Source organism: Neopsephotus bourkii, unplaced genomic scaffold, assembly GCF_033783945.1.
Source record: "Neopsephotus bourkii isolate Nb327-2 ecotype Australia unplaced genomic scaffold, CSIRO-AGI_Nbou_v1 NB_544, whole genome shotgun sequence".
Lineage (NCBI taxonomy): Eukaryota > Metazoa > Chordata > Aves > Psittaciformes > Psittacidae > Neopsephotus > Neopsephotus bourkii.
The window spans coordinates 93,109-117,491 of NW_026901045.1; the positions used below are offsets into that span (position 1 = coordinate 93,109).

The 24,383-nt window shown below is 41.6% G+C and overlaps 1 protein-coding gene across 5 annotated transcripts in view; it reads right to left on the reverse strand.

Annotated features, from left to right (window-relative positions):
* Positions 1 to 23,297, reverse strand: part of LOC133210958 (protein BANP-like) — an 82,487-nt gene extending 59,190 nt beyond the window's left edge. The window contains exons 1-4 of one of the 5 annotated variants that reach the window (XM_061350860.1): positions 23,203 to 23,290; positions 14,167 to 14,311; positions 11,331 to 11,422; positions 9,845 to 10,044 (exon numbers count right to left, since the gene is read on the reverse strand). In XM_061350860.1, coding sequence (XP_061206844.1) covers positions 9,845 to 10,044; positions 11,331 to 11,422; positions 14,167 to 14,236 — 362 coding nt within the window. In that variant the 5' untranslated portion in view covers positions 14,237 to 14,311; positions 23,203 to 23,290. Of the gene's footprint in view, positions 1 to 9,844; positions 10,045 to 11,330; positions 11,440 to 14,166; positions 14,312 to 23,202 lie in introns of those variants that run through there. The other 4 variants (XM_061350859.1, XM_061350858.1, XM_061350861.1 and 1 more) reach the window with 4 other exon arrangements.
* Between the last annotated feature and the right edge of the window lie 1,086 nt (positions 23,298 to 24,383).

The following is a 24,383-nucleotide window of genomic DNA, read 5'->3' on the forward strand; positions in this document are numbered from 1 at the left end:
GAGGTTGTGAATGCTTCATCCCTGGCAGTGTTCAAGGCTAGGTTGGACGAGGCCTTGGGTAAAATGGTTTAGAGTGAGGTGTCCCTGCCCATGACAGGGGGGTTGGAACTTAATGATCTTAAGGTCCTTTCCAACCCTAACTATTCTATGATTCTATGATTCTAATCACAGACAGTTGTGGCATTTTCCTTCAACCCACTCCATACCCAGACATAAACAGACTGGACTTACATGAAAGAGCTATTCACACCAGGACAACATAATCGTCCTCAATCCTTCATGAAACAAACCCATTAATTTTAAACAGAACAGAAATGTTAAACGGAGCCTACAGACATGACACTTGAACTGGTAATTTAAAATAAGTGTTTGCACACAGCACCATTGACTTATGACAGAAAGTAACTGAGAAAGGTTATTTATTGATGCCCAAGGGTCCAGTCCAAAACAATGATGAAAGTTCATTTGTGGTTTTGTCAGCAGCTCCCAAGCTTGAAGTTTTGCACTGAAGACACTGCTGCATGAGGCCCCCAAAAAATACTCTACCACAAAACATACTGAAGTATAAATAAACCTGGCTTGCTTATAGAAAGCAGTAAGAATTTCTGAAAACCTGACGAACTCCAAAGCTGCTCAAATAAAACCTTTATAATACGTTCTGATTAGCACCCCAAGTCACTGACATCTTTTGCTGAGCTGTCCTGGGAAATGGATCTGCTTCTAGGAAAATATTTTTTCAGGCCTGAAGTTCAATGCATGAGCTCAGGCTCACAGCAGGCAGAGTAATGTACCTGCAACTTGAATATAAACCATATACTACATATCTTTCAGGATACTATACACCTCAATACATACTTTGTTTCAAACTGTCTACTTTAACAAAACAAAAACAAAAACAAAATCCACCACCAAAAAACCACAAAACCACACAAAACAAACACAACCACCTCACCCCCACAAAAAAAGCCACACAGCAAAACAACAAAAAAAACAACCAAACAAACACACACACACACACACACACACACACAAAAACCCAAAACAAAAAAACATATTCCTGTAAATTGAGGGCCTTCAGACCTCTCAGCTTCAGTTAAAGCCAGTAACAATCCCCAAGGTTTAATATGTTCATTTATTACTAAATTAATTTTATTTTTTTAAAGCAAAGAAAAAATAGCTATAAACTTGGATAGTGGTTTACATCACCTAATGAATTATAATATCAACTGCAGTAAATATTGGAGAGTAACTATATATGTCAGCAACTCCACAGCCACTATTTAGTGATTAGAACTGAAGGATTACTATTCTAAAAGCCTAGATTAACATAGCAGGATATAAAAACCCTCCTGATTTAAAAAAAAAAAAAAAAAAGGCAACAAAAATTAAAAAGCTGTTCAATACCCAATAACATGAAATCAGATTGGTCAAGGGGTTTGTAAGTCTTGGACTCTTCATTAGGGACTGTAGTGGTAGGACAAGGGGTAATGGGTTAAAACTTAAACAGGGGAAGTTTAGATTGGATATAAGGAGGAAATTCTTTCCTGTTAGGGTAGTGAGGCACTGGAATAGGTTGTCCAGGGGGGTTGTGAATGCTCCATCCCTGGCAGTGTTCAAGGCTACGTTGGACGAGGCCTTGGGTAATATGGTTTAGAGCGAGGTGTCCCTGCCCACAGCAGGGGGGTTGGAACTTGATGATCTTAAGGTCCTTTCCAACCCTAACTATTCTATGATTCTATGATTTTAAGTCACAGGGAAAAATAGAATTCTAGCTATTTTGGTTTTTATACCAATAACTTGACTATCATTCTTTAGGTTTGGGTTTTTTTTTCCCTTAAAGACTTCATGCAGGAGCAACAACAGTTTCACTAAATTTAGAAAAACAGCCTACAATTTTTTCCACCCCATATCCTCCTGTTTTACAATTTTGTTTAAAGCTATCTCAGTTTTCAATTTTGCATTATGTGAGTACAAAGCCACTCATAAACAAAGAAACAATCACACACCAGAAACACAGATCTGGAACCTGGGAAATCTGGAGCCACAAAACTTGCCAAGTGGCATGCTGCAAACCAAGTAGATGGACAAATCCTGTTCTTCAAAACCTATTACATCCTTTTGATTACACTTAATGGTAAGACATTTATTAATGAAATACACATTCATCCATCCCATCTGGTTCACAACTGCATCAAGCATTCTCTTTTGTATGTTAAGAAAACAAAATAAATAAAATTCATTTCCTATCAAGTCAAGAGAGACACATGCTGTTTTCTAAAACTAGCTGACTGAATCTACGAACACCACAATTACCTGCAGAGAAGACTATCTACTTTAAAAATCATAGAATGGTTTGGGTTGGAAGGGACCCTAAATCTCATCTAGTTCCACCCCCTTGCCACGGGCAGAGACACCTTCCAGTAGACCAGGTTGCTCCAACCCCCTTCCAACCTAGCCTTGAACACTGCCAGGGATGGGGCAGCCATACACAGCTTCTCTGGACAACCTGTGCCAGTGCCTCACCACCCTCACAGGTAAGAGCTTCTTAAGATTTCATCTCAAACTCCCATCTGTCACTTTAAAGCCATTCCATCTTGTCCCATCCCTACAGGCCCTTGTAAAAAGCCTCTCTCCAGCTTTCCAGCATAATAAACTACAGTCCAGCCCACTAACCAGCCTTGTTCAAGGCCTACCATGTTAGGTCTTTGTGCAGTAACTGAGTGCATTAAACTCCACAACTCTAACTCTCCAGTTCCCATTAAAGGCAAAAAGATGTGCAATCCGATCTCTACACATAGTGATCAGTACCCTTAATTGGTCAGCCACAAACACATATGGTAAAGAACCAGATGTATGTGGTCTATATTTCAACTTTAACATAAAGGCTCAAAGGAAATAGCTGAACAAAAGAAAAGCTGCATTAACCTATGAGTTTTTATATTTAATGAGAAACACTTTTTTTATTAAATATGAACACCAATTTTAAACTTAAATCCTCTCCAGAATTACTGCATTTTAGAAACTGCTTTCAATTACATCTATTCACCCAAGAAAATTGTCCAAAATAACAGCAGAACCATACAATGGAGTATTTGCAGAAAATACCCATAAACACAAATGATGGAGGGTTTTGTGAAACCAAACCAAATTCCTATGTTATCAGAAGCAATAAACCTTAACGATTTATACTTGAACTTTACATTATTCATTCTTCTGAGTGGGTAAGACATTGACAAAAATAACACTGTTCCTAGACTGAAATATTTCAGATAAATTATTTTCTTCAAAACATGGATAAAAGATTTCAGTCACACTTTCACACTGCACATTCAATTTTTAAGTCTCAAGACCTGAGTGCATGCTACATCTCAATCATCATCTGAGGCTGCCATGCCAACAAATCATTAAGCATAGCAGCAGCTCTCCTATCCAAGATGGGGCTACAAAACTGATGGACAGCGGTAAAGCAGTTGATGTCATCTACCTGGACTTGTGTAAAGTGCTCGACACTGTCCCAGATTACATTCTTGTCTCTAAATTGAAGAGACATCAATTTGATGAATGGACCACTCGGTGGATAAAGAACTGGCTGCATGGCCGCACACAAAGAGTTGTGGTCAATGGTTCAATGCCCAGCTGGAGACCAGTAACGAGTGGTGTCCTTCAGGGATCGGTGTTGGGACCGGTCTTGTTTAACATCTTCGTCGCTGACATGGACAGTGGGATTGAGTGCGCCCTCAGCAAGTTTGCCGATGACACCAAGCTCTGTGGTTCGGTTGATACGCTGGAGGGAAGGAATGCCATCCAGAGGGACCTTGACACGCCTGTGAGGTGGGCTGATGCCAACCTCATGAAATTTAACCATGCCAAGTGCAAGGTCCTACACCTGGGTCGGAGCAATCCCAGGCACAGCTACAGGCTGGGCAGAGAAGAGATTCAGAGCAGCCCTGCAGAGAAGGACTTGGGGGTGCTGGTCGATGAGAAAATGAACATGAGCCGGCAGTGTGCGCTTGCAGCCCAGAAAGCCAACCATATCCTGGGCTGCATCAAAAGGAGTGCGACCAGCAGGTCGAAGGAGGTGATCCTGCCCCTTTATTCTGCTCTCATGAGACCTCACTTGGAGTATTGTGTACAGTTCTGGTGTCCTCAACATAAAAAGGACATGGATCTGTTGGAACAAGTCCAGAGGAGGGCCATGAGAATGATCAGGGGACTGGAGCACCTCCCATATGAAGACAGGCTGAGAAAGTTGGGGCTGTTCAGCCTGGAGAAGAGAAGGCTGCATGGAGACCTCATAGCAGCCTTCCAGTATCTGAAGGGGGCCTATAGGGATGCTGGGGATGGACTCTTCATTATGGACTGTAGTGACAGGACAAGGGGTAATGGGTTAAAACTTAAACAGGGGAAGTTTAGATTGGATATAAGGAGGAAATTCTTTCCTGTTAGGGTGGTGAGGCACTGGAATAGGTTTCCCAGGGAGGTTGTGAATGCTTCATCCCTGGCAGTGTTCAAGGCCAGGTTGGATGAGGCCTTGGGTGATATGGTTTAGAGCGAGGTGTCCCTGCCCATGGCAGGGGGGTTGGAACTTGATGATCTTAAGGTCCTTTCCAACCCTAACTATTCTATGATTCTAAGAAGCTTTCAGCAGCTAATGAGATTTCTGACCAGCATGGTGCCTCATAAACAAAGAAATTAGAGGAGTTTAAAAGCTATACTGTCAGGAAATGTTGCAGACAGAGGAAGAGTCAATCACTTCCTGGATGGAAAAGCAGGGCTGTGCTAATGCTGCACAAAACCAAGCAAAGCTCAGAACACTGGAAAATACATGTACTAATTTATTACATTATTTTCCTACTGGTCCTTGGCTCTTTTCTGAAGCTCCATATAGTTCAGCATAACTTTGTTCAACCTAAGGGTTTCTGCCATCTATTTTACTAGTTCCAAAACCTTCTGACAGGCTTCTTCTCCAATCCCCAAAGAAATTTTACACTTAAAACCAAATCTGACAGAAAATGCCTGAGATACACTAAACACATGTTAAAAACTGGGGCTGGGGTAAGGACAAGCCCACAGCAGCTAACTCCAGCAGTCATAAATGCTATTATCATAAGAACAGCACGGAAAATCTCAAAACCCCACAGCAGGGATCATCACAGACCACACAGGAAACACTAGGCTTGTCCAGTGAAAAGGTAGAGGATATAGGACAAAAACCTACACAAAAACTACGCTTGTTTAGTTACGCTTTTCCTGTAATGATTTATTGAAATACAACAGCTACAAGTCATCCCATATTGCTTGTGGCCTATTATTGTTTCACTGACTTTTAGAACGGTTTGGGTTGGAAAAGACCTTAAGATCATCTAGTTCCAACCCCTGCCATGGGCAGGGACACCGCACACTAGACCATGCTGCCCAAGGCTCTATCCAACCTGGCCTTGAACACTGCCAGGGATGGAGCATTTACCATTTATTTGGACAACCTGTTCCAGTGCCTCACCACCCTGGTGGTTTCTCCCAAGCCAGTTTAAGTCTCACAAATTCAGAATTACTTTTTTTCAAAAGAAGATTTCTCCCGTTAGTTTTTGCTGTAGCTTAAACTTCTCACTTGGAGATCCAGAAGTTAGCCTATTGTTTCTGTGTATCTCAACCATTCATACAAATCATGCATTATACAGCACCATGTACCCTTTTACTCCATTCCTTATCGGCACTGCATTGAGCTAGAACATAATGAAGTACCATAACAGCAGATCAAGGTAAACAATACGAACAGAAGAACTGAGGACACAATTCAGGCTTCATGATAATGTATTTATGCAAAATATCATGACCAGTAGACAAAACTGTAACTTCTGAATTTAAAATTTTGTTGTTTGCCAAGCAGCATCAGCAAGCCTTCATAAAGCACTTATCCAGAAAAGGATGTTGGAAAATTTCACCTGGCTATACAGCAGGTGAAAACTGGCAAGGCAGCAGGGGTCAACGGAATCCCACCTGAAATCTGGAAGCACAGAGGCCAAGCACATCATGCTAAAATACACAAGCTAGTTGTGCGCTGTTGGGAAGAAGGTAAATTACCATCAGATTTTCATGATGCAATCATCATCACTCTGTGTAAGAAAAAAGGCATAAAGTCAGACTGCTCAAGCTACTGAGGTATAATTCGGCTCTCCATTGCTAGAAAAAACCTTGCAAGAATACTGTTGAACAGTTAAGTACCCGCTATCACAGAAGAACTTCTACCTGAAAGTCAGTGTGGTTTCAGAGCTAACAGAAGTACCACAGGCATGGTATTTCTTCTCAGACAACTGCAAGAGAAGTGCAGAGAACAGAATAAGGGGCTCTATGCAACTTTTGTTGACCTCACCAAAGCTTTCGACACTGTGAGCAGGAAAGGCCTGTGGCTGATCCTGTAAAGATAAGGTTATGCCCACAAGTTTCTCAAAATGATTATTCCGTTACATGAGGATCAGCAAGGCCAAGTCAGGTATGGTGATGCACTCTCTGAGCCCTTCCCAATAATCAAAGGTGTGAAACAAGGTTGTGTTCTCACACCAACTTTGTTCACAATCTTCTTCTGTATGATGGCCCAAAGGGCTACAGTAGACCTCAACAAGCAAAACAGCATTTATATTCGATATCGTACCGATGGGAGCCTATTCAATCTAAGGTGAGTGAAGGCCCACACTAAAACCCTAAATCATCTTGTCCGTGAATTGCTTTTTGCTGACAATGCCACCCTTGCTGCCCACACAGAAACAGCTCTGCAGCACTTAACATCTTGCTCTGTGGAGGCAGCTGAGCTTTTTGTGCTGAAAGTCAGCTTGAAGAAGACAGTAGTTCTCTACCGACCTGCACCACAAGAAGATTATCATCATCCCCACATTACCACTGGCGAGTCAGAGCTTAAGTCAGTTCAGCAGTTCAACTACCTGTTAGGGTGGTGAGGCACTGGAATAGGTTTCCCAGGGAGATTGTGAATGCTGCATCCCTGGCAGTGTTCAAGGCCAGGTTGGACAGAGCCTTGGGTGATATGGTTTAGTGCGAGGTGTCCCTGCCCATGGCAGGGGGGTTGGAACTTGATGATCTTAAGGTCCTTTCCAACCCGAACTATTCTATGATTCTATAATGACATTGTCTCCTTTGAGAACACACGGAGAACTACTCTCAAGAAGAAAAGACAACGTAGAAAGAATTGCACCCCGCACATACCACCCTGAGCAACCCTTCACTGTGTTTTTTGCAATGGGATTTGACTATCCCACGTTGGCCTTTTTAGTTATGATCAGGCTTGTAGTAAGCGGGGGTAAAGCCCTTCCCAAATCTTCATCGCTTGCAAAGTCAAGCCATGATGATGATGACAGTCCCAAAAGAAGAGTCTCTCCCGAGCATTCTTGGAGGCCCCCTTCAGATACTGGAAGGCTGCTATTTGGTCTCCACGCAGCCTTCTCTTCTCCAGGATGAACAGCCCCAACTTTCTCAGCCTGTCAGCACACAGGACATGCTTCAGTCCCCTGATCGTCCTCGTGGCCTTTCTCTGGACTTGTTCCAACAGATCCATGTCCTTTTCATGTTGAGGACACCAGAACTGCACACAACAATCCAAATAAGGTCTCACAAGAGCAACGGAGAGGGGCAGGATCACCTCCTTCAACCTGCTGGTCATACTCATTTTGATGCAGCCCAGAATATGGTTGGCTTTCTGTTCTGCAAGCGCACACTGTTAGCTCATGTTGAGTTTCTTACCAACCAACACCCCTAAGTCCTCTTCAGGGCTGCTCTGAATGTCTTCCCTGCCCAACCTGTAGCTGTGCCTGGGATTGTTCTGACCCAGGTGTAGGACCTTGAACTTGTCATGGTTAAACTTCATCAGGTTGGCATCAGCCCACCTCACAAGCTTATCAAGGTCCCTCTGAATGGCATTCCTTCCCTCCAGTGTATCAACCGAACCACACAGCTTGGTATCATCAGCAAATGTGCTGAGGGTGCACTCAATCCCACAGTCCAGGTCACCAACAAAGAGGTTCAACAAGACCGCTAACAACACCCATCCCTAAGGGACACCACCTGCTACTGATCTCCAGCTGGACACTGAGCCACTGACCACAACAGGCCATCCAGCCAGTTCTTTATCCACCGAGTGATCCACCTATCAAACTGATGTCTCTCCAATTTAGAGACAAGGATGTCATGTGGGACAGTGTCGAATGCTTTACACAAATCCAGGTAGATGACATCAACTGCTCTGCCCCACCCATCTGTTCCGTAACCCCACCATATAAGGCCACCAAATGGGTCAGGCAGGGTTTCCCCTTAGTGAAGCCATGCTGGCTGTCACCAAGCACCTTGTTGTTTTTCATGTGCCTTAACATGCCTTCCTGGGGAATCTGCTCCAAAGTTTTGCCAAGCACAGAGATGAGACTGACTGGTCTGTAGTTCCCTGGGTCATCCATTTTCCCCGTCTTGATAATGGGGGTTATATTTCCCTTTTTCCAGTTGTTGGGAAACACGTTGACTCAAAACAGCAACATTAAAAAAAAAAAAAGAAAAAAAAACCCAGGCAAGTTTCAAAACCTGCCTAAAACATCTGACCCCCAGAGAAAAGATGAACCAGCCTTAAGTCAAAATGAAAAATGGAGATAGAATGAGACACTGTCCATGGACCAGTGCCTCATTCTAAGTAACATCATGAAATTGGTACAAAAACTACCTTCAAGGCCAATTAACTTGACACTGACAAACAGCACTCCAAGCTCTTGACATCTATGCAGACAGCTGCAGAACTTGATGTCAAATAAACAGATTTACGTTATTTTAAAAAGCACATTGACAAGTAAGCAGTCATGGCTTAAGCCCAGCCAGTGACTCAGACCCACACAGCTGCTCACTTGCTCCCTCACTCACCCTCCCACTTCTTCCCCCCCCACACACCCTAAGGGATGGGGAAGAGAGTCAAAAGAATGTAAACCCCACAGGTTGAGATAACAACAGTCCAGTAACTAAGGTATAATACAAAACTACTACTACTACCACTAATAATAATAATAATGATAAGGTGTGGAGACAGTGTTCTCAAAGGAGAACGGATAATTGGTACATAAATCCTGAAAGATACAGCAAGGCCATGAGAGGCCCCAGGAAGCCCAAACAAGCAGGATAAGAAGAAGCTGGAATTAACGAAGTTAAAGAGAACTGTGGACTGTTGGCAAGGTTTCAAGGTCAAGTTCTCACACCTGTGCTTAACCAATTAAATGTTAGTCACTAAGGGTCTTCAAGACATATATCCAATCATAATATGCCAAATCACTGTAAGTGCATGTAAGAAATAGTATGTAAGGGGTTAAGGCTTAGCAATAAACAGCTTTTGTCTGATCATATTTATATCTGACTGGGTCCATATATTTTCTGCGGCAGTGAGGGAAATAAGGGGAGAGAATATAAAACTAAAAAGGGAAGGGGAAACAAAGTAATGAACATAAGTGATGCACAATGCAATTAACACCTGCTGGGTGATACCCAGCCTGACCCAAGCAGTTATCTGCCATTCCAGGTTACTCCCCCCAGTTTATATACTGGACATGACATTCTGTGGTGTGGAATACCCCTTTGGCTAGTTTGGGTCAGGTGCCCTGTCTCTGCTTCCTCCCAGCTTCTTGTGCCACTCAGCACTGGCAGAGCATGAGAGACTGAAGAGTCCTTGATCAGGATAAGCATTACTTAGCGAAAACTAAAACGCGGGTGTGTTATCAGCATTGTTCTCAGACTAAAGCTGAAACACAGCACAGCAGCAGCTATTAAGGAGGAGAAAAATAACTGTTACAGCTGAACCCAGGACACTTACCATCGTACTTTATTGCTTGTCTGCGTAGCACCAAGAGGCACACCTCCCACCATGGGGACTTGGATGGGGCTGTGCTGTTTGTTCATAACAAGATCAAACTTCTCTTCCAATGATTTACAAGCAGCCTCCAATGCCAGCAACTTTGCCTCAATGCTATTCAACCGCAGGCATATTCCCTGATTAATGGAATACAGGAACGACTAGAAAGTGAGAATGAAAGAAACACTGATTTTAAAGACTTCTGCGTATGCTGCTTAAGATAAATGCATAAGGAAACTCCAGATAAACGTGACTGGAAAACAACTGTCAGGCAACTAGCAGCATGCCTACTGACAACATTCATCCACATACAAAACTGATGACATCCAGGAGCATTTTACCGTTCTCAGGTTCTCCTAGATCTTGACTTGGAAACCAAATTCATCCAAGCCAAACATATTTTCACCTAAGCACTTTGCTGGTAAGATTTTGTACACATGTGAAAGCCTTTCATTCCACAGAAGTAAAACCAAAAGGATTCTACATCTATGAATATATCCTTCTGAATAAAATATTTTTTCCTACCCTAAACAGATAAATTCAGATGATTACAGTGGAAATTATATCAACATGAATAACCTCAGAGACAGTTAATGCCACTCAAGTTTTCTCCTGAACAGCAAACCAAGAAAAGCAAATAAAATCTGTTTTCCTAAGTAATATTATTCAAAAAAGCCTATTCTACTTGGTTCCTCTTGGGAAAAATAGGCTATTAAATGGTCATGTTAAACATTCTCCTTTGTGAACAGTGACTATGCCATCTCGTGGCCCTCTGTTACAACTTATACACCTCATCACACCAGTTTTCAGTGCTGCTCTGCTCCTTAGTGCTCTTTCAACACAGAACTTCAGTTTCTATGATGACCATTTTAAAACTACAGAACTACATACTGTTTAACATGTGTGGCAGTAAAACACTACTCTCATGCTCCAAAGAACAACAGTGAAAACCCCACAAAACTAAAACACACTAGAGAAAAGCAGAGGAAGTTCTACAAGCAGAGAAAAGCCTGAGCTACTGAGCCTGAACCAAATCCAGCTTAGCTATTAAGAGGACGCTGGTAGCTCAAAATAATAATTTTAAGCATGCAAAAAGTATATACAAATTGTAATACAAATACATGCTCAAGTTTACTTTATAGGTAAACTTTATTCACTTCATAAAAACAAAAGTACCAATAGTGACATTTGAGTAACTGTAATTAAATCTGATGACATTTTATACTTCATGTAAAATTCTTGCTACAGATTTTTACACTGGAGAACTAGGCCATAATCCAGATCTTTATGCAAAAAATGAACTGACATATACAAGAAGGCTATGAATAATTCCAGTCTTACGTAATACCATAATAAACAGTTAATCTTACATTCTTTTAACGTATTTCCCTAAGCAAGCTAACTTAATTCTATTATAAATAGAAACAGGAAAAGGCATTATCATAACCTTAATAGAGGGATCCTGGCAGTTAATTTCTATATGCTGATGTTTCAGAGCAGGCTCTATATCATCTGTCACTTCAGGATTCTCCAACACAACTGCAAAGACAAAAGCACTGACATATCTTATAGTAAAAGAGGACAAGGCTTAAATTAAAAACATTTGAAATGAATTAAATAAAAAGTAAAAGGTGCTTAACGTATTGTATGTATTCTTTTATGCTTACTTGGGTTTACTCTTAAATATATGACAATGGTTTACTGCTTCTCAAAAAACATTTATCCAAATTAATACTTCGTTTCAAACACAATAAGGATACATCATTCAAGCATTAGACTGGATTTTTTTTTTAATTGTTTCTTTTTAAGAACTTACCAGGAGGAAGCTAAGTTGCCACATTGGCTCTTCTGCTTTGACAGATTTTACAGGCTTCTTACCCCTACATTTACACAAAACCATAAAAAGTACTAATGAAGCTCTGTACAAAGGCAGAATAATAGAATCATAGAATACTTAGAATACTTCAGATACTGGAAGGCTGCTATGAGGTCTCCACGCAGCCTTCTCTTCTCCAGGCTGAACAGCCCCAACTTTCTCAGACTGTCTTCATACAGGAGGTGCTCAAGTACCCTGATCATCCTCATGGGCCTTCTCTGGACTTGTTCCAACAGTTCCATGTGCTTTTTATGTTGACGACACCAGAACTGCACACAACACTCCAAGTGAGGTCTCACAAAAGCAGAGTAGAGGGGCAGGATCACCTCCTTTGACCTGCTGGTCACACTCCTTTTTGATGCAGCCCAGGATATGGTTGGCTTTCTGGGCTGCAAGCGCACACTGCCAGCTCATGTTCATTTTCTCATCGACCAGCACCCCAAGTCCTTCTCCACAGGGCTGCTCTGAATCTCTTCTTTGCCCAACATGTAGCTGTGCCTGGGATTGCTCTGACCCAGGTGTAGGACCTTGCATTTGGCATGGTTAAACTTCATGAATTGGGCATTATCTCACCTTACAAGTGTGTCAAGGTCCCTCTGGATGGCATTCCTTCCCTCCAGCAGATCAACCAAATCCCCCCAGCTTGGCGTCATCGGCAAACTTGCTGAGGGTGCACTCAGACCCACCGTCCATGTCAGTGACGAAGATGTTAAACAAGACCAGTCCCAACACTGATCCCTGAGGGACACCACTCGTTACTGGTCCCCAACCAGACATTGAGCCATTGACCACAACCCTTTGCATGTGGCCATCCAGCCAGTTATTTATCCACCAAGTGGTCCATCCATCAAATTGATGTCTCTCCAATTTAGAGACAAGGATGTCATGTGGGACAGTGTCAAATGCTTTGCACAAGTCCATGTAGATGACATCAACTGCTCTGCCCCTGTCCATAAGTTCTGTAGCCCCATCATAGAAGGTCACCAAATTGGTCAGGCAGGATTTCCCCTCAGTGAAGCCATGCTGGCTGTCACCAAGCACCTTGTTGTTTTTCATGTGCCTTAACATGCCTTCCTGGGGAATCTGCTCCAAAGTTTTGCCAAGCACAGAGATGAGACTGACTGGTCTGCAGTTCCCCGGGTCATCCATTTTCCCCGTCTTGATAATGGGGGTTATATTTCCCTTTTTCCAGTCATCGTGAACTTCACCTGACTGCCACGATTTTTCAAATATGATGGCCAGCGGCTTAGGAACTTCCTTTGCCAGCTCCTTCAGGACCCACAGATGGATTTCATCAGGTCCCATGGACTTGTGCACGTTCAAGTTTTTAAGATGGTCTCAAACCAGATCTTCTCCTATAGTGGTCCCAAGGTCTTCATTCTCACAGTCCCTGCATCTACCCAGAATTACACCCACTACTCAGGCCAGTATCAGTCGTCCGTCCCGTCCCCCCGTGTCTCACCCCAGTATAAACAAAATCCTGCCAGCTTTCCAAAATAATTACTTACATATACAGACCCATAGTGTCTAATAGCCTTTTGTCTAACAGCAAACATTTTGAAGAAAATAGTAATAAAAGAGAAATGAATTTAGAACTGGAAGGCCTGGCTGGCTAGCAAAAAATAAAACAAAAAAAAACCAACAAACAAACAAAAAAAAACCGTAAAGCCCTGAAAAGCCTCAGTCAGCATTACCCAAGATTAGAACAGGTTTGAGTTCCTTTACCAAGCTGAGCAAAGGAAGTCTTGTTTGAAGTTGACCAGACCACAGCAGACACTCCTGAACACCAAGTTACCATCTAGATAGACTACAACAGGGAGGTCCCAGCTTCTCCTCCAACACTTGGGAACATTTCTGAAGTAACTTTTTAGTTTTGTATCAGAAGTTCTTTTGATATGATCAGTGTGTCTGGCTTATCCCGTTTTGGCTTAGTAGGTCAAGTTCTAAGCAAGGGATATCACAATATTTGCTTCCAGGAGTACTTTTCAATTTCAGTAACATATCAGAGAAACTATTTCACAGATAAAACAACAATTCATAATAGATGGATGATAGTCATCATTTGAGGGAAAGCCTAAAACATACATTTGGTCTGGAAAAAAAACAAAACTTTGAATGAAATATGGCCTCCTGCAAAGATTTTGGCACTAGTCTGCCCCTGCACAGCAAAGCCCCAGGCAAAAAGGCCTTTTAAAGAAACTAATTTTTTTTTTTTAAACTTATCTAAAGGGTACTGAAGATATACAAGCTATTGAAAGCCTGGTGTGTAGTGTTAAGAAATACCTCTCATAAAAGAATCTGCAGCACTGCTTTATATTAAGAAAAGCTCAACAGCAATTTCCACCTTGTCAATGAGCAATACTATAAACATATCTTTCTTGTGCCATCACTATCACCTCTACTGTACCTGGGTTATCTGGAGTCAGGTCTTCAACAGCAATCTGAACAACATCTGCCAAATCCTGTTCTGACATCATTCAGAACTAGGCAGCAATATCCAGTCAAACACCACTGCAGGCCCCCAAACAAGTAATTTTGCAAGTCATACAATCCTGAAAAACAGCAGCAAGAAGAGTGTTAATACAGATTACTTGATATATTAATACTGCCTTTATTTTTTCATTCTTCCTCTATAAAAGGAAATGCAGTTCCCAACACAAGTGACCAACCTACAAGTGATCATCCTGTGGTATCAACTGCTACTTCATTTGGTATCCTCATCAAAGAGCAAAGGACTCAACTACATGCATTGCCCAAGTCAATCTTTCTACATGAGGCCCAAGACAAGAGCTCAAGCTTTCCTTGCTGATCCACCTTTCCACATTTTCCCAAGAGATAAAGAGAACATTTAGCAGCTCATCAGGATAAAAATCAAAGAAAACATTTTATTTTTAAGTTGATTTTTGTTTTAGAAGTTTTAAGACCATACAAGACCGTTCCTAAACTGCAGGGGTTTTATTTACAAATTATTGCTTAGCTCTTGGAAGGGATCGGACTTTAGTATTTAGTCGTAATGTCACAAAAGCATATGAAGCTCCCAAGCCTAGCCTAGGTTTGCAATTACTGCACTCTCTACAAACCTACGTGTACACAAAATCCTAGAACAGTTAGGGTTGCAAGGGACCTTAAGATCCTCTAGTTCCAACCCTCCCTGCCACAGGCAGGGATGCCTCACACTATACCATGTCACCCAAGGCTCTGTCCAACCTGGCCTTGAACAATGACAAGGATGGAGCATTTACTACTTCTTTGGGAATATTAACAGGCCTCTCAAATCTTCAGAAACAATCAGTGAGAACAGGGAGCTTCCTCGCAGCCAATTACAACTAGACTTGAAGTAAAATTTGACTTTTCTTTCCCTTGGTTATTGAACTTACCTGCATTTGCTACACCAATGCTGATGAAACCATTTCCAGAATATGGTCCTGATTTTAAAGCCAAAATATTTCTCAGCCCTGCTCCCTTGGAATTCTCAGTCAAGGTTATTTATTAGTGTTTTAAGAGAAACTGTCAGTCTGTAAAACTGAATTTGAAACACTGAAACCATTCAGATCTGCACTTTCTCGCAGTTTACAAAGGGATGGACAATGAATACCAAGAGATCAGCCAATTTTTTTCCTTTTTAACTTGAAGCAAAACACTGGAGAGAATTTAAGAGTTACCAATGGAAATGGTAATTCATCCCTTAACACTGACACTGAAACTGAATCAAATCCAATTATGCATAAAGATAGTCCTCTTCCACTTGAGCACAAGAAAGCCATTAAGCCAAACAGGTGGAGTACTAATATTTGAAAAGACCAACACAATCTACAGAAGAACTTTGCGACTGGCCGGAGCAATCACTGCATGCTGTGAAAGCCCATCTTTGAGATGGGCTTTGAGTCTTGAGGAAGACTCCCCACATATCCCAATTGTTTACTCAAAATACTAGCACTACCAATACAGTGTAATTTGAAATTCTGATCATGGTAAAAAAAAAAAAAACAAAAAACAAACTATTGGTACAGCACAGACTGTGGCTTCATGCCCCCAAAAACTGGCAATACATTAGTGAACATGAATGCCATTTTGGTAAACTGTATTTGCCATTTCTGTGAAATCCTGGTAACCAGCCAAGCTTAACAGAGAGACTGAAGCTGCAGTCTATCAGGATATGAGATTGAAAATCACTTTCAGGAGGAAAATGGGGGCGGGGGGGGGTAAGGGAAATCAGAACTTTAGCTTCTTCATTACTACTAAATCTACAAAGGAAGATATTCTAACCTTTCTTAGCATCTGTTTAGCTTTCATCCTTATTCTCAGTCCACCTTAAAAGGAAAGTAAAGACATTGTCTTCTAAGTAAATTTCATAGTAAAACTACACAAGCATTTTAAGTTTAAATTTTTTAAAAAATACTAATATACAGACATCTTTGGTTCAGCCAAAGATCAGAGGGAAAAAAAATAATTTACCCTCCCAAACCCCCACAGAAGCATTCCTTAACTTTGAAAGCACGGACAGGAGCCATAGCATTCTGGAGACATATAAAATAAAAACCACTCAGAGATGCTATGCTAATGGGCTCCAGTACAAGTTCTTAAAATACAGATAGCAACAGAAAAAGAAAGGTAACAGCTGCTCCAAAAATAAAAGAACTTGAAATTTCTTTGAAGTACAAAATCTTACAGGGAGGCAGAAATTCTCAAAGATTGCTACAAAAGTTCAAATTATCATCATTTTATTATTTTGCTCCTAGAAGTATTCTACCCCACCTGACAGAAGCCCCTGTTTTGCTTGGATGTCTTTTCCTAACTCTTGTAATACACTACTGAGATGGGAAAAGAACAAGCAAGACAGAATGAAGGATAGCTCATTGTAAACAGAACAAACATTTTGCTTGTAACTAAGCAACCAGGACTCCAGGTGGACTCCGTAACAATAAGGAAGAGAACTCTTCAGTTAATGTTTAGGGAAACCAGTTAGAACCAACTAAGGAGTTGGCAAATGGACAACAAGGCTGGCCAACTCCAAAGTTCAGCCAAAGGATGAAGTGATGAAGAAGAAAATGATGAAGAAACGACCACCAGGGGTCCCAATGACCACTACCACATTATTGTACGCATGCAGGAAGAATTTTCTAGAAAGATGATGCAATGCATAAGTAACTTAATGAATATGCATGTAATGTAATTAATATGTACATTTAATGATTATATAATCACAGCTTGCTTGGTGCTACATTTTCAGGTTCAAAAAAAGTCCGAGTTTTACAGACACATGAGACTACCCACACAGCCAGAGTGGCCACAAACAGAAAAACAAAACTCACACACAAACAAACAAAAAAAAAAAACACAACCACACCCCACCAAAAAAAAAAGTTGCACTTATCTGCCTGAATAAAGGGGATTATTTTAAAAGAGTTGGCATTATTACTTTTGCAGGGGAAATGGAGAGAAAACAACAAAATTTTAAACGTCTCAAGTCACTTCTCAGTAAAAGCTCTGTAAGAGCTGAGGTGGGGGGAAGAAGAGGGGAAGTTTCTTTAGAAAGCCAATACTCCAAAACGCACTGGTAGCTGAAGTACCACCAGGTACAATATCTCTGTGGCACTAACTCTGAACAGGTATCATCCAAAATTCTTGCACTGCACCATAATTTTCATGAGCAGCAGGAGAACGTTACACTGCAAATAAGCTTCACCACTTCTACTCAAAAGATCCAGAGTCAAAAAGCTGTCTGAGAAAAGCTGTGAAGTCTTCACCCCATCCGAGGAATCATACACTCTGAGGAAGGATACAAGCAGTACTAACACATTACAAATATCAGAATGTTGCTGTCTCCAGCTGAGCCTCCTTTGCAGCAGAGGGATCCGCATTGTGCTCAAGAAACATAAGTTGCTTCACAAAGGATCAAGGAAGCACGTTTTCCCCCAGGAAGGATGCATAAACTGGAACAAGTTTATCACGAGATCTTTGACCCTAAACTTGCACATGAGAGATGACTCTGGAGAATATAACTTCTATAAAATTTGAGTTTCATTATTTTTAGCAGGGGTGAAAAAGTATACTGATATTGAAACTTAATAGTATAGACTGAAATAATACTCAAATTTTAACTAATTCCCCACACAAAGCAGATGCCCAAAAGCTGCAATTTTCTTTAAGAGGCTACATGAAACATTTATAGCTGCTTTCTAGCTAACAATACTGCGGGATGGTCAGAAAGTCAAGACTGGTTCAGTACTACTGGTTCAACTCAAAAGGATTTTAAGGAATATATACATAAGAATAACAGATCTATATACCAGCTCTTTATTCCATACTTGAATCCCCTTTGGAAAGTGGGAAATGAAAAGCCTAACAAAAGTGTTTCAACTAAAAATAATAGTTCTAAAAATCCATCACTTTAAATGGCCATACCATTTCAGCGGTCTTTATCTCAATGCAATTATTTACTAAATGTTTACCAAATAAAAAATTTTAGAAGAAATTTTTCAGGAAGATCCCCTCTTCCAGAAGCAGGGCTGGGCTCTGCCTCAGCATTAAAAAGCACACCAATGCCCCACGGGACATGCTGACTCCACAGGAAGGAAGGCTTATCACCAGTTTTGGCATCAATGACCACAACCCAACAGTTAAATTACCAGAAGAGCCTGTGGTTCTTCAAGCCTTCCAGAGACATTTATTCCAAGTTTATAAACTAGAGATAGAAGAAAGGCTGAGTGAAGAATAAGCTGGCAACCACACAGTACAGAAACCAGAGCTGGATAAGACTTCCATCTAAAGGACCAAACTACTGAATTCCTAAACCACAGCTTGTATTACTAACTCCACCAAACCAAATATCACTTCACAGGCCAAACACTGCAATTTACTGCACACAGAAAATAACTACTTTTAAATATGTTGCTAAAAAGTGTACAATAGTTGGGGGAAGAGGATGTTAAATGAGTTTCTTCTTTGTTTTATTAGAAATTATCTATAATGTGTTCTATTACCCCCCCAATTTCATGCTTTCTTAGGAAAAGCATTAAAATAATAATAAAAAAAATAAGTTATGGTAGATAGAACTATAGACTTTTTAATTCATACAAAAAATATCTACGTATGCACTTTCATAAACATCTGGTTTAGGTTGGAGGCTATTATTTGCTCTAAAGAGTTAGAGGTATCAGTAAATTCAGAGTACATTTCAAACTGAAGTCTCAGCAGCAGGCAGGCATAAGCACGTATATATTTGACCAAACTAAAAACTGGCTCTGACACAGATCACTCCAAATTTAATACCACCCATATTTTTCAATTATAAAGAATCAGAAAGTTATCTACTCAAAGCCAAGTAAAGGATCAATTAGAAACTTTTAGTGCAGAAAACTATTTGTATGTATTTCTGAAAACACACCCCGCAGAAACTACCATTGTTGCCTAGATAAAAATGCCAGCAAAAATACCTATATCCTGCATCTTGCAGCTGGACTTGAGCCATGGGCACCCCCAACATCATGACTACATCACATTAATAACAATCACTACGCTCAGACTCGATGACAGTCCCCAACAGTAAAATTCCAAACACTGCCAAGGAAGACATGTTGCCCCACACTGGACTGCAAGAAAAAAAAACACTGGTGAGGAGCCACTTCCATCAGGCTCAACTGTTCTACATCCAGATCTGCTCCTCCCTGCCCCAAGACACTGTGTGCATGTCAAGTGTTCTACCCCAATATCTCATTGCATTTGTGAAGTGGAGGGCAAACGCTATGCCAGAGTGTTTTCCTTTGACAATTATATTCTTTCACCATGTTAAAACTAGCTCTTCTGCAGAAACAAAAAATAAATGTGGAGTCAGGGCATGGAAATAAGACCTACATCTTAACCCAACCTTCTTCAGCATGCTCTGTAGGACACCCTTGCTTAGTGCACGTTTTCCATTGGTGGAAGGAATTAAGACTCTCTAATACTGTAACCTTCCAGTTAGATTGCCTTGTTGCAGTAAAGAGACTTTGCCTTGGAAAGCTGTTCAGTCTCAAGGCAGCAGCCACCCCAGGACCATGCACTATGACAAACACCTGCCTCAGTTCAAGGGAAATGCCTGCAAAATGCTTTATTCTATTCTGTTCAGTTTACAACAGAGGGGGATAATTTATATTTTTCCTATTATGCATACTGCTGATCTTCTATACACCAGAAAAACTTTCCAATCTAGCAATTTGGGGGGAATGGACACAAAGACAAAACCCAACACTGGCACAGACTTTTACTACCAAGAAGCATGATGCCAAACATAAAACAAACAAACAGTAATCTGCTTACTCAAAAGTCTTGTAACAGATTTACCTCCTGAAGCTATCTAGAAAAAGGAAACATTCAATCTGATGAAACAGACCTTAGCACCATTTCAAAACACAGGGATAACAGTAGTATTTTAAAATTCTTACCAAAAGAACTTGTGAAAATAAACTGAGAAGCATCATTGCAGTAGAAAAGCATAGAGCAAGTAGCTCTTCACATTCTGAAACACTTCCATTAGTATAGTCTGATCGTCTTTGCCATCCCCCCTCCCACCTCCAGGAAAACAACAAAGTAACACTGACTTTAGACTTGCAAGACCACATATTCATGGGATGTTAGAGAGGTATCTTGGTAGTAAGGCATGTTTGTATCTAAGGAGCAGTGAAGAAAGGGGTAATCAACCTTACAGCTACTGTGAAGTCACTCCATGGATAGTAGAGATGCATTCTTTTTTCCATCATAAAATACAGGAAAATTTGAACTTAATGTATTTTTCCCTTAAGTGGTCTAAGGGTTTTACAAACAGGAAGAAAGATAAAACCCATTGAGCAAACATTACAAATTATTTTAAAGTACAAAACACAAAGGATTTTACAAAGTAATCCTTCTGTGCACTGTTGCTAAACGTCATAATGTGAGTCTAAGAACAGTAGGCAAAACCAAGTGCTTAACAGTAGCTTTACAAACCTAAAACTGGAAGGAAACAAGTGTTTGACATGTTAAAGACATTTTATTCCTTTTTTAACTTAAGAAAAAAGAATTATGATTTGCTTTAAATAATACGTTAGAAAAACAAAACGAGTAGAATTATTTCAAAGGTTCACAACTAAATGTCAAGTTTCAAACTAAAGGAAATCAAATCTGAAAAAAATTATTGGCAAAGTTTAGTATATACATAGACATGTTGTAACTAATCACCAGCTTTGCATTGGCTCCTCCTACTAGTAGCTCATGCTTACTTCACATAAAGATGGTGCTCATGCTTCTGTAGATCTCTGGGACAAGAGCTTCTGTGCACAAATACCCATCTCTTCCTTTCAAAACAAACGTGCTGGGAGAGCCATTACTTTCTAAGAAACATCATAGCCATTTCAATTCAAGGCATTCTTCAGTGAAAGATCTGAAGACATTCAAGTTCTGACACAATAAAGACACGTATTCTTCCTGCACAAACGATGCTTTACAAGTTTAGGGAAAAACTCGAGACCAGAGACAGCCTCAAGTCCTTGCAAATGTTAGCATATTACCGTCATCGACGCAGGTCTGAATCCCACAGCACTACTCCTCAAAAAAATCAAGGCAAACCTGTAGCACTTATGGTTATGTGAGGCTATGATTATAAGCTCATCTCTCTTCACCTCATCACTCCAAACCAGTATAGAACAAGTACATTGTACTGTATTAAAAATGGCACAGGCAGGAAACAAGCCTTTTACAAACATGCTCAGCAGAACATATGCTGATAAAGCCTTTCCAACTGTGAACAATAATCATCAGCACTTATTATATTACTACCATATCCTTAATGTTATTATTCAATTACTCAGAATGCTATTTATCAATTTCTCCTTTAAAAGAGCCTTATATTTAAAAACCTGTCCTGTAAACACACAGCAAGGTTAACATGGCTGGATAATTAAGACATTAAAGCCAGTTACTGTTATTGCAAAAAACTATAAATTATAAAGGAAAAAAGATACAAAATATTTTTATACTCTGAAACTCAGCCTTTTCTAACTCTCTTCAATAAACTGCTCTTTGGAACATCATCTCATGTATTACTGAAAACTCAACTACTGCCAAGATATCACTTAATGTATGAAATAAGGCTCACAGTTTCAGAATCAAGTTCTTGTTATTCCTATTAAATTCTATGGACATCCATTTTAAGTACATATTAACACTTTCTGACAGACAAAATTCATTGTTTCAAGAAGCACTGCTACAAAATTATTAAGACAAAGGAATTGTTTGGGTTCTGTTTAAGCTCTTGCTTGGGTATGCAAAATCCTACAAAGGTATGTTTGTTTTCTGAAAGCCTGACATCAACAGAGTACTCCACCTAAGGCAACCTCACACAGAAGCCAAAAAGTAGCGAAAAAAGTTCCAAGCTATTATTTTACAACAGGTTTAAAGCTGTTTCCACTGAAGCAATCACTCAGACGCTAATAACCCTATAAACTTGTTTACTTGGGGGGAGGGAGGGAACCAAAAAAATACAACCCAACCATATTTGGTTAAAAACAAATTTAATAATAAAAAAGCCTAAAACCGAACAAACAAAAAAAACCCACACATACACTTAAATTTAACATCAGGAAAAAAAGGAAGACCGAGGGTGTTGTCAAACACATGACTAATAGGAAGAGACTAGAAAATACCAACCCCTGTACGGATGTGAAAAACCCTCACTGCGACTCAATGTCCACACACGCAAAACAGCACATCAGGAAACTATTTTCACACACACGCTCGCAAGCACGTGAAAAGCAGCAGCTCCTCTCCACTACCTGCCAGCGGCAAAAAAGGCAGCACCAATATCACCCAGCCGCTAACACCCTCCTGCGGTAGGGATGGGGGAGCGAGTACTGCCGTCGATGCCCCTTCCTCAAACCGTGCCTGCAGCGCGGCCCAAAGAAGGGATGAAGGGAAGGAGGGAAAGGTCCGACCTGCCCCGTCCTTCAGAACGGGTAAACATAACCCTCGGGGAGACGGAAGGGGAAGGAGGGCACGATGCTCGGGGACAGAACAGACCCTCCACCTCGAACGCCGCCCCACAGGGGTGCCGAGCGCCCCGGCAGCGATAGAAGACGGAAACCCAGTAAGGAGGTAACCTCCCAGGCCTGGGCACAGAGAAAACAGGCGAGAAGCGAGGCGGCGACAACGAGGAGTCCCCCACGGAGGGACCAGCTCCGGAGTCCCTCGGCGGGGAGAAGCAAGTCCCTGCTCGCCACCCCCCCTCCCCCCCAACCCTTTTCGGGTGAGGGGCAGGAGCCCGCAGCCTCCCCGCCTCTGCTCGGCCCCTCCCCGGAGCCACCGTCTCATGACCCGGGTGCTCGGTCAGTGATGGGAGGAGCGGAACTACACGCCCGGCAACAGACACCCCCTCACCCTAATCCCCCGAGAGCTCATCCCCAGCCATGCGGCCGCTGAGCATTGCAGTTACCGTGTACAGTACCAAATTCTCGTGATGTTTGTTGAGCAGCTACGATAATGGTGTGCTTCCTCGCGAGATATCCCCCTCAGCGCACACGCGTCACCACGCTGCACTCAAAGCTCCACCCGCCCCGAGAGCCCAAGCAGGCGCACGGGGAGGACTCAACTGGCCACGCGGCCGCCTTTCACCGAGGCGCCGCCGGAGGAAGACTACAATTCCCAGAGGGCAACGCAGCGGCAACGGCGGTACTGTCCCCGCCAAGTAGGCTGGGATCTGTAGTACACGCGGCAGGAGCAAGGAATGCCGGGAGTGGTAGTCCGCACCACACACGCCTTGCACCCCCGCATCCACACAACGCCTCGAGGCACCGCACATCCAGCGCCTGCCGCAACCTCTAGGGCTCCACAAAACCCTCCTGGCTCAGCAGCAGGGTCCTGAGTGTGCCCCGGGATGGTGATCATAGAATCAACTAGGTTGGAAAAGACCTTCAAGATCAAGTCCAACTGTTCCCCCAGCACTGCCAAGACCACCACTAAACCATGTCACTAAGGGCTCGTCTACATGTTTTTTCAACGCTTCCAGGAAGAGTGATTCCGCCGCTGCCCTGGGCAGCCTGTTCCAATACCTGATTATCCTCTCAGTGAAGAAGTTTTCCCTAATAGCAAATCTGAAACTCCCCTGGTGCAGCTTGAGGCTGTTAACTCTTGTCCTATTGTGATAAACACATGAATGCATTGGCTTTTGCAAATCATAAGTGTTGCTGTGATAAACACATAAACGTATTGGCTTTTGCCAATCATAGGTGTTGCTATGTGTATATAACTGTATGAGTTTGCAAAGCTCTCTAAAGACACAAGATTAGACAACAAGTTGAAAATGGCCAGAACTCTTGAGCAAAATGGAGTCACAGCAGAAGAATTTGTAAAGGTAAAAGAAAAGGGGGGGAGAGCTTGATATGAGGAAAGCTAGTGCCTGGAAAATATAGGGTTAAAGTACTTTTAGTTTAACTTCGGTTGAAGATAAAGAACAATGTTTGTGTTACAAGTCTGTGGTGAGATAACAGAATTTAGTGGCCCCACTAAACATGAGTGAATTACTTCACCCCATCCTTCTATTTATCAGTTAATTTAGAGACAGTGCCTCCCAAACATCTGCTAGCTTTGGATACTTCTTGTCTGCCCCTCCTGTTT